This window comes from Cavia porcellus, unplaced genomic scaffold (assembly GCF_034190915.1).
Source record: "Cavia porcellus strain 051 isolate PalLab524CR breed Dunkin Hartley unplaced genomic scaffold, mCavPor4.1 scaffold_33, whole genome shotgun sequence".
In the NCBI taxonomy this organism is placed as follows: Eukaryota; Metazoa; Chordata; class Mammalia; order Rodentia; family Caviidae; genus Cavia; species Cavia porcellus.
This window is the reverse complement of record NW_026947516.1, coordinates 17,212,616-17,223,344: the sequence shown is the minus strand read 5'-3', so window position 1 is coordinate 17,223,344 and position 10,729 is coordinate 17,212,616. Positions and strand designations below refer to the sequence as shown.

The window sequence follows — 10,729 nt, the reverse complement described above, 5'->3', positions numbered from 1 at the left end:
AAATTGCTAGAATTGTTTGGCAGGTTTGGCTGTCTCTCCTTGGGTCCTTGAGTCCAGCTTTTCCTGACTCAGCACCCTTGTGGCCAAGTAGAAGGAGATGAGAAAAGGCTCCTCAGGTGGATTTAGCAAACAGAAGTGGGTCACCTCCAATAAAATGGCACCTTACTAGGAGTACGGGAGGAGGTGTTTGTACAGTGTGTGTTATGATGCTGCAGAGGTGGTGGTGTTAGTATTTTCCTCATTGTTGCTTTAAAGATCCGAATATCCTGGTTAACCTTGGCATTACTCCATCTAAACTTCCCTCCCATGATTTGCAAAGAATTTGGGCAGTGCATGTATGAAGAGGAGGCATGGCAGAGAGGAAAATCTGCCAGGGGCTTCTCCTGGCTTCAGTGGGAAGCCCAGAGGAGAGTCTTTTACACTCATCATCTTCATCCTCAGAACACCTCTGAGGTTTTCTTGCGATTTCAGTTTTGCCTTAGGAGGCCCAGAGAGGTGGCGCACTGCAACTCCTTGTGGTGGGGATGGCGCCCCAGTGTGTAAAGGGACGCACAGTCCATGCCTACCACTTCTGCCCTTGACTTCAACACCAGATCCTCGGGTCCTGCGATGTGTGATGATTTGTAATCACTGCGAGGTGTGAGTAGAGGAATAATCCAGGGAAGTCAGGTGGTGGCAGGTGGCTGTCAGTCACGCTGTACAGCTGCCCTGACCAAGGGGTCACCAGCCCCAAGTGGTGGCTTCAGCTCAGTTAAATGACCCTGAACAAGGCGTTCACACCCTCCGTGCCACCAGCCCCATTTCAAAAGCCACTGTCACCTATGGGTCGTGGCTCCCACGTTGGGTAGCACAGACGGTGCAAATCCCCAGCACCACAGAATGTTCCATGGAGCAGTGTTGTCCACGTCCTCACTTTGACTTTGGACAGCTGCCAGACCACAGGGCCGAGCTGAACCATCCCCTTTGTTGGATGGAAAGGGTCCTGCAGGTTTACCTGGCATGGTGCGGTCAGGTGAGGCCATTCTGGGAGGTGCATCTTTTATTCATCAGAGGTAGAAATGAGTGACATTTGCTCCCAGATTCAGATCACCTCTGAACCAGGTGGGCCAGCCTGAATAGGTGGAAAATTTTTGCCAAGGAAGAGCTGCATAGTGGGCTCAGTTCTTCCCAGATTCTTTCCTTGGGGCACCTAATCTGACAACTGCAGAAGGGTGGAGGGAGATTCCAACTTTATCAACAGAGGAAGCATTCTTTTGAAGCAGACTTTTGTAAAAACAAGGATCTGTTTCTTTTTTCCAAACATATCTTTGTAAATAACTGACAGGAAATAGTCTGCTTCTTTGAAAGTATTAACCCAAGTGATAGATGTTAATTATCAAACCTTTTAGATGGTGCCTCACCGATTTCTCTGATACTCTAATCCGGCTTTCAGAATGGCTAAGGCAGCTTTAAGTGGATGTTAGTTTTTTTTTCCTCAGTTCTCCTTGTGTTTTCCACTCTGAAAGAATGTTGTGGCTGCTCTTTTTCCTAGTGACGGTTATCCGTGCTGAACTCTGTCAGCCAGGTATGTAGCCTTGAAACTTAAAAATAGATTGCATTGATAACTCACTGACAAAGTCATTGACTGAAAGACTTCTATTTTTCTCAATCTGCACACATGCTGTGGCTGCAAAGGGGAGCCTGTGACTGCTTTATGAGTTTGAAAGAAATATTTAAACTAAGATTTCTGTTAAACTTTCAGGGGTTTTTTGGTGGTAATTTAGTTTTCTGTTCTGTTGATCTGAGTTGCACTAATTATTAGGATTTATCAGACTCTGTTTCAACAGATTTTATCATTGTATATTGTCCTTTCTTTATTCTTTCTGGCAGATGCAGAAAATGCCTTTAAAGTGAGACTCAGTATTAGAACAGCTCTTGGAGATAAAGCAGTAAGTGAAGCATCTACACATTCATTTTAAATTTTCTCTGTAATAACATTTTACTTTAATAATTGACCTCTCTGCATGGTAACCTTAATCTTGCATACATTATTTCTAAAGACTGCAAGTCTGATTTTTCTTAAAGTAAAGGAAACATCATAAAATAGAAATTGTTATTGAAATGCATATTCCTAAAGTACTTCTCTGCAGTGTGTGCTTGAAAATATTATGTGACGTTTTGTGTTACATCAAATAACTTAGAAGCTTTCATCTCTGGACCCAGCATCATGGAGTAAAGGGCCCAGAATCAGGCATTCAGGACTGGGTTAGGTCTGTGTCTCACTTGTTTGGTCATTTGCATTTTTTCAACCTGTTTTCCAGTCACCAAAAAGAAGGGATGATACTACTTACATGAAGTCTTTCATAGCACAAACATTTTCCAATTGTAACATAAAATCTGAATTCTAATTATCAATGTGATGATATGAAATACATGTTTATGAAATAGAAGTTCCAAAACTTCTCATAGGGCCTATGTGGTTATAAGAACAATAAACACTGTAAAATTCAGTATTGTCTAATTCTAGTTTTGGTTTCCCAGTGTGTTTTTCAGATCCCCTTCCCCCTGCCTGCCAGTAGGTGATATTAAGATGACTGATGACTGAGCGAAAAACAAAACAAAACAAAAAACAGAAAAGAGTGCTAAAGAAATTTAATGATATTCTATTTTTAGACCAGCCCATCAGTGTATCATTTTATTATTTACTTGAGGAATAATAATTCTTGTAACTGCCAGCATTTATTAAGAACCAAATTTATTTTCTAACCTTCTAAGTACTTCACTTCTACCAGCCCATTTAGCCCTTACTTTTTGAGGATGATAGTACATATTTTCCTATTCCCAATGGAAGTGTGAGAGAACGGAGGTCCAAAGGATTTAAATGACTCTTTTGTCATCTTAATGCAGTAAGTGATAGAGGTAAGGTTTGAATCCAGGCAGTCTGACTGTGTATTCCACACTCTTTACAAGTGTGTAGGATTTTTCATTTCAGCAGCTTCAGAGTAGGTACCATGCTGGATGGTGGGGATGCAGTACAGCTAACAGTGGGCTTGTTCTTGCCCCATGGAACTTACGGTAGTAAGAGAACCAGTTATTGATTAAATACTCAACAAACCAAATATACATGCACAGTCTTGAGAATGTTATAGGAAGGCCTTGGCAAGTGAAGCAGTGGACCAAAGAAGGAAAGGCAGAGGGACATGCCCAGGGTTATTACAGGAAGGAGCTTGGTAAGCATGAAAGATGGAAAGAAGGTGAGGTGTCTGGAACTGGGGCAGGAGGAAGGGCATGACACACGATAAGCCAGGAGAGAAAGGGACTGGGCCATGAGTATGTGAGCTGTTTTAGGGACTTTTGTTTCAAAATGAAGGAAGCGTTCAGAAGCAACAAATGTTTAGAGACCAAGGAAAACTACTCATTGCATTAAGCAGTGTGGCAGTCAGTAGCAACTTTAGAGAGAGCTGTTTTTGTAGGGTGGTGAAATTGGAAAGCAGCTATTCAAAGGAGTTAAATGAGTGGTGAATATGTGGAGTGAGTGGAAACAGAAGTATGGACAACTAAGAATTTTAGCTGTGAAGGGGAGAGAGATAGCAGAAGGTGGGTGAAAAAAAGATTGAGTGAATTTATTGATTTATTTAGTGGTATTGGGACTTGAAGCCAGGGCCTTTGTGTTGAGCTACATCTCCAGCCCTCACAGTCTGTTTAAAATTTTAAACAGAGTTACACTAACTTGCCCAAGCTGGACTTGAACTTGTTTTTTTTTTTTTTTTTTTTTTTTTTTTTTTTTTGGTCTTTTTCCTTTTTATCAGTACCGAGGATCAAACTCATGACTGCCCACTTATAAGGCAGGCGCTTACGCTGCTGAGCTAAATCCCCAGCCCCTGGACTTGAACTTGTAATCCTCCTGCCTTAGCCTTCCAGAATACAGATCTGTGCCACAATTTGCTGAGGTGTTAGTGAAAAGAACTTGATCATGGTTAAAAGTTGGTGGATAAGCTGAGATAGATTGGAGTACACAGAAGAGAGGGCAAATTGGTGCTGTTTAGATCCTGAGAAGGGCAGAGTAGAGACATTCTTAAAAGAGGCAACAGGAATAGTCATTGATAGTAGAGAAATAAAAGCATAATGCTCCAGGAGAAAAGTTGGGTAGGGTGTGTGTCTATGTAGGAAGTTCAATATCTTGGTATCAGGAGAATGAGGGAGTTGAAATTGATGTCTTGAGATGGATCTATAAATTCTAAAGGAAAAGCATCTAGTGAGCGCGAGTGATGAGAAACACTGTTACTGGAGGGGCTTATAGGGAACTTGAAATAGTCAAGTGACCCATGAGAGAAAAAACTGATGGAGAAACCTAAGGCAATTTTGGGTAGGTCATGGTGAATTTACAGTTAAAACAGCCAACCTTGTTTTTTGACTTTCTCCAGTTTTGTTTGCTTATTGACGTAAAATAAGGGGCTAGCTGTGAGTTGGAGTGTTCTTAGACACATGTAAAAAGCAAGGTGAGTGAGGGCATTTTAGGGTCCTGAAGCATGTACTATTAAAGCAAGGAACCAAGGAATCTGAACTAACTGACGCACAAGGAAGTGCAATTAGTGCGTATCACATAGTTACTGACATTACAATAGGAAGCACACACGAATTATAGAATGCCCAGAAAATCTACCCAAGACATTATGAGATTTGATTTATCATGTTCTCCAGTGTTCAGTGTGAGAAAGCAGAGAGGGAGGGAGGAAAAGAGGAAGGGAGAGAGACAGGAAAGTGAGAGGAGGAGGGGGAGGAGGACGGGGAGGGAGAGAGAATGATGAATGAGTTCACCACCTAATGTGCCATTTTTTGCCCCATAGTCCTACATTTTCTGTTTTTCTTCTCTTTCAGTATGTCTGGGATACAAATGAAGAATATCTCTTCAGAGCAATGGTGGCTTTCTCCATGAGGAAAGTTCCCAACAGAGAAACAACAGAGTAAGCAAATGGTGCAAAATCCTTACTGATTACTTGCAATATTATTTGAGACAGGGCATTATTTCAAACCTCGATCTTGAAAATAATTTATTCATCTATTTTTAAGAGGCCCTCATTTTTATGGAACATTCAAAAAAAACTTTTGTAATGTAGCTCAGCTTACAGCTTATATGGTGTCATGTTCAAAAGTGCGCTGTGCTCAGGGGTGGTAGGAAGAAAAATAAATTCCAAATTGTAGTAATATGCCTTCAGCTTTCTGAATTTCTATTTTGTACATGTTTTTCTTTATACATTTATTTAAAAGAAAAACCCCAATAGAAATAATCATGCGGAATTTCAAACAAAATAAGGGGAAGTTAACAATGATTAATATACTATATCTTGTTATCTTCAAAGTAGATGCTCAGATTACAAGATATAGGCATGCAAAACTGATCACAAAATATAAGTGCAAAATGTTATTTTCATCTTTTTTATTTTTTTATTGGTACCAGGGATCAAGCTCACCACCGTGCGCTTGCAAGGCAGGCGCTTATGCTGCTGAGGTAAATCCCCAGCCCTGCAAAATGTTATTTTCAATGAACTAAATTAGCATTATAATTATCTTAGCATATATATTATAGCATATATATATATAATATATATTATCTTAACATATATATATTCATTCTTTCCCTTCCTTCTTTCCTCCCCATCCTAGTTGTTCTTTACTTTTGGGCAGTTTCTTTCCCTTTTGTAATATTTATTGTACATTTTGGATCTTATTTACTCTCTCAGTTTCTTACATTAGGGAGACAATACAATATTTACACATGCAGTTTTTATTTCAGTTGTGAATATGGTCTCTAGTTGCATCCATTTCCCTATAAAAGCCATTATTTTATCTTTCTTTATAGCTGAGTAGTACTCCATTATATGAAAACACCACATCTTTTTTTTTGTTCATTCCTTGGTTGATGGTCATTTGGGTTGTTTCTAACCAAGATTTAGCTCTTACAAATTGTGCTGCTATAAACATAGGTGCCCATATATTGCTGTGGCATGATGTTTTTAATTCTTCTGGGAAAATGCCCAAAAGGAGAATAGCTGAATTGAGTGGGACTTCCAATCCTAGTTTTTTGAGGAATCTCCACACTGAGTTCCACAATGGTGTACCAGTCTACACTCACACCAACAGTGGAGAAGGTTTCCTTTTACCCCAAGCCCTGCCAGCACTTTTTATTGGTTGATTTCTTGATGATAGCCATTCTTTCTTTGGTGAGACGGAATCTCAGTGTTTTAATTTGTACTTCTTTAACGACCAATGATATTGAGCATTTTTTCACATATTTATCTGCCATTTGTACATTTTCATCTGAGAATTGTGTATTTATCTCAGCTGCCCATTTTTGTATTGGGTCTTTGAATTTGAGGGACTTGGTTTTTTAAAATTCTGTATATATTCTAGATGTTTTCTCTTACAGAGAAATAGTGAAGAACTCTACTTTCATTTTGGAAATAAATGAAATACTATGGATAGCTGGTATCTATCATAGCACCTGGTTTTCTTAAAAACACTTGGTATAACTTTATATAGTTTCACATTTTTTCCCTGTTCTTCTGAAGGAACCTTCTCTCTTTATGGTGTTTCCTGCCTTTTCAATTTGTGGTTAGGGTAACATTCCTGGTCTTTCTAATCAGTCCCTCCTTCCTCTTCTTGAGAGCTGAAATAACTTCTCTGACTGGTGAGCTGGAATGGTAACAACCGGAGTGTGAGTTTGTTTCTTCTTGAGAGTTAGCTTGCCCTTCCCCCCAACCTCCATCAGGCATTCCAGGAATGCTGATGTTCAGCTAAATACAGAACCCTGCCTTCACTTAGGTGCTACACATACCTCCAAGGCTGTGCTTGCCGCCTGACAGCTCAGAAGCATTTAGACATATCAGAGGAGATGTTAAATATCTTGCATATTCCTCCAGCACATGACACTACCCGCCTCAGTTTACCTGAGACAGTGTGTGTCTGTGGGGGGTGTTTCATTTCAGGATTTTCTAAAGTAAACAAAAAAATTTGCCTGGTGGCTATAGCCATATCCTAGCCTTTTGTTTTGGTTTCCTATCTGTTTCATTCTTCTCAGATTTGTACAATGATTTAGAGCCTGGTGGAGAGGATTACAACTATTTGTTTCCGTCCAACTTGAGGTATCTGATGCATGGGCATTAAATATAAAGAATAAAACAGAACAGTGGAATTTGAGAAAGCATAACAAACACATAATATATGTGTTTTTGTGTACATACCCACCTATATTTTAATAACATATATTGTAGGTAATATAGTTACATGATTAAAAAATTAAAGAGACTATATATGGTAAGGTAAAAGTTTTCCCTTTCCTGTTTTATAAATGTATTTAGAAAAATACATTTACTTTTATTTTATAACATTAAACTATGGCATTCTTTCCACAGCTATTTATAACTTTTTTTTGATAAAAATAAGGTGATAACATTACAAAAAATTGGAAAAGGGAAAAAAGTCTCTTGTCTTACATTGCTAACTCAAGTACTGTCTTACGTTGCCTGCTACCTCTTCTCATAATCAGATTTTATACATTGCTGTATTCATGGCACTGTTATTTCCACTAACCACCTATGTTTTACTTGGTACGTGATTATTTTAAATCAAACGTTTTCATTCTTAAAAAATTTAGTTAAGGGGCTGGGGATTTAGCTCAGCGGCATTAGCACCTGCCCTGCAAGCAGGTGGTCATGAGTTCAATCCCCGGTACTGATAAAAAAAAAAAAATTAGTTAAGTAGGTAACATTTCAGATTAATTTTGAGGAATTCACCTTTGGAATATTGTCCTTCTGAGCCTGGAATATTGTAGGAGTCCATGTATATCTCATCTAGCTTATTGGAAAGGTGTTTTACTTGGAATTAGGCATCCTATAAAAGCTTTTATTGTCAGTTATAAATATTAAAATGTATAAAACTAAATCAAGGGTCAGTAGTGTTTTGCTATAAGGAATTGTATGAATCTTGGCCATGCTGCTGTCAGAGAGAGGAATTTTGGACAGATATGTTTACAATAATGTTTAAGTTATGTTTAGATTATCCACATGCCGGATAGTTTCTACATACATGGCCCTAAAGAAGGCTGTATTTCTACATGAACTGACTTCTCCTATAGGAAAGGGTAGCACATAGTACAAGATAAGATTGAAAGTCACTTTGCAGAGAGGCTCTTCTTTCTAGTATGGTAGATCAATGGAAGACAACAGGATCTTGACTTGTGGGTCAGTTTTAAAACATTTTGACTATAAAAGCTCTCTTGTGGCCACATGTACAGAGTGAAGTCTGGAATGTAGTAAATAACTTTTCTATGGTGGTTTCCAGAACCAAATCTTGCACACTGGTTGTTTATTGCTGTTTTCTCCCTCACTGATTAACCACAAATACTGCAGACTTTGAAGATGCTGTTTAGCACAAAGAATAAAACAAATTGAACTAAAAATAAAAATATTCAACTAATTTAGCCAGTGATAAATACTCTCATTTTTATCCCACCTTTAACTCAGTCCTTCCTACAATGTCTGTCATTTCAAGTTTGACCATCACCAGTCTCACAGAGTTCTTTGTCTCCTGAGGAGGCCTCTTCAGGCTTGGAAACCTACTTGTGGCACTTTCTGCAGCATGGCCTTGACTGGCTAAGAAGGAGAAGGTGATTTCTACAAAGAGGCCCTGGCTGAGTGCATTTAGGACTTGCTTCAGAGCCCATCTGCTCAGGGTACCATCTCCCTGGCCAGGCAGTGGAGGAGAACCTAAGGGGTTCTCTAAGAGGGTCAGAGAGGCAGAGGGTGTGAGCTTGCAGAGAGGACTGTGGCATTCCCACCCCTTGTGCCCAGGGCAGGGCCCACAATGCCTTTCTGAGTATGGGCACCAGTATAGCCTTTTGAGGTGTGGACAGCTGGATACATGCAGACTGCTTGTATGAACTGCAGTTCCATAGCATGAGGATGTATTTTGAGTGATTTCCTCGTTTGTTTGCCTGGTTACCTTAAACCAGGCAGAGAACTGCTTATCGAGGGTGGAGTTGTGTATTAAAGTGGAGACCGGCATCTTATTTCCTGGCTAGATGTTCCCCAACTTGCAGGTATTCTCAGCGTTGCCTCAAGTGGCCACCAGAACAGCAGTGGAAGCGCTGCAGTCTGGGATGGTGTGTGCAGTCACTGTGAGGGTAGCTGGGTGCTAGCCTCTGGCGCTGTCCTCTCAGCTGGAGAAGTCCACATATGGCAGGGTGGCTGGAGCAGTCTGCTGTTGAGGTGAGGGGGCGGCTCTCAGCAGTCTGCACCTGCATGTATTCCCAGGGCCAAGAGGAGGCTTCCTGGGGGAACTGAATGGAGTCATTGCCTCCTGGGCTGAGAACCAACTGCAGGGCAAGGCAAGGCAAGGCAAGGCAGTGGAGCAAGGCTGGAGTTGGACCACTGGAGGGCGAGCCAAGGGGACGCAAGAGGTGGGTGAGAGCGCAACACCCATGTCGGGAACATGCGGTGCAGGGGTGTCCGGAGAGGGCCCCGAGGGCCCCACAGGAGCGCTGAACAAAGAGCCTCTGGTGCCCAGCATTCCCAAGGACCACTGACAGCAAAGGGCAGCCCTGGAAGGACCTCAGTCAACAACAGAAAACTTTGCCTTTTGTTATGTGTCTGATCTCCAGCCTCCCTTTCCCACTTGTAAATGAGCAAGAAGGAAGCAGGGGGGAGGGAAAGGTTGCAGTGAGGAGGGTGAAGGGCTGGAGCCCACCTCTCAGGGCCCCTGCTTGGGCCAGAAGTGCTGGAAGGAGAGCAGCTGCGTGTGAGAGGCGGGAAGGCAGTGCTGATTAGACTGGCCTGAATGCTGTGGTAGCTGGAAGTGACAGGAAGGCTGTGCCATCTATGTGCTGCAGATGCTGTGGGGAGCTGAGGAGGAAAGAGCTGACAGAGCGGCTCCAGGCAATGCTGTGGGAAACACGTACTTCTTCCTTTATGGTGGTCAAGAGGTCAGATCTTCATTGTACTGCAAGCTTCATTGAAAGCCTAGTATGTACTGGACACTGAGACTAAAATGATGCATAAACCAGGACCCACAGTGCTCCATGAACCTGGATATGGGAGACATTATGGGCAGATGGGCTAAATGTGATAGGAACCACGGAATGCTTTCCAAAATTATTTACAAATGTTCACAAATGGTTTTCTTGGCATTCACTGAATTTTCGTAGAAGTACAATGGATGAAAGTTGGGGGAATATTTTAAGAGAAAGTTCTGGTTTCTTTAAATTAGGGTATTTGAGCTTTTGTTGAGAATTGGATTGACAATGGCAACAGGGTATTTTCAGTTATTGATAATATAATTTAGGGCAGATTTGCTAAAAACAGTTTCACAAGACTTAAATGTTTTAAATAATTTCTAAGGAAGTTATGACTTGAGTTTGAAGTTTAATCTATTTTTCAAATGAAATGAGAAATTTATCTATGTAGTTTACTCAAGTTTTGGTTTTCAGATCATTTTTATTTTTAATAGAGGTAGATTTATAACTCAAGCATGGATTTCTCTTTCTGAGTGAAATAGTATAGGGCATGTAATGGATTTCTTCCTCTGCTTTATTATTCATGAATCCGTCTTGTGATCTCAAAAGGAACAGTATGCTCTTGTATCCATGGTAACGTAAGGGGATTAATGGTCTTATGCTTGTAAAACAGCAGTCCAGCTTCCATTTAGTTTTTCTGATTTCCAGAAACAAGAGCTTGATTCTTACCATCCCTTGGAT

At 40.7% G+C, this 10,729-nt stretch overlaps 1 protein-coding gene across 1 annotated transcript in view; it reads left to right on the top strand.

Moving 5' to 3' along the window:
• Window positions 1–1,363: 1,363 nt before the first annotated feature.
• Cltrn (collectrin, amino acid transport regulator) overlaps window positions 1,364–10,729 on the top strand; it is a 32,868-nt gene continuing 23,502 nt past the window's right edge. Inside the window, exons 1-3 of the mRNA XM_003463030.5 lie at window positions 1,364–1,564; window positions 1,870–1,928; window positions 4,858–4,943. Of these exons, the coding sequence (XP_003463078.1) occupies window positions 1,507–1,564; window positions 1,870–1,928; window positions 4,858–4,943 (203 nt within the window). The 5' untranslated portion in view covers window positions 1,364–1,506. The remainder of the gene's footprint in view (window positions 1,565–1,869; window positions 1,929–4,857; window positions 4,944–10,729) is intronic.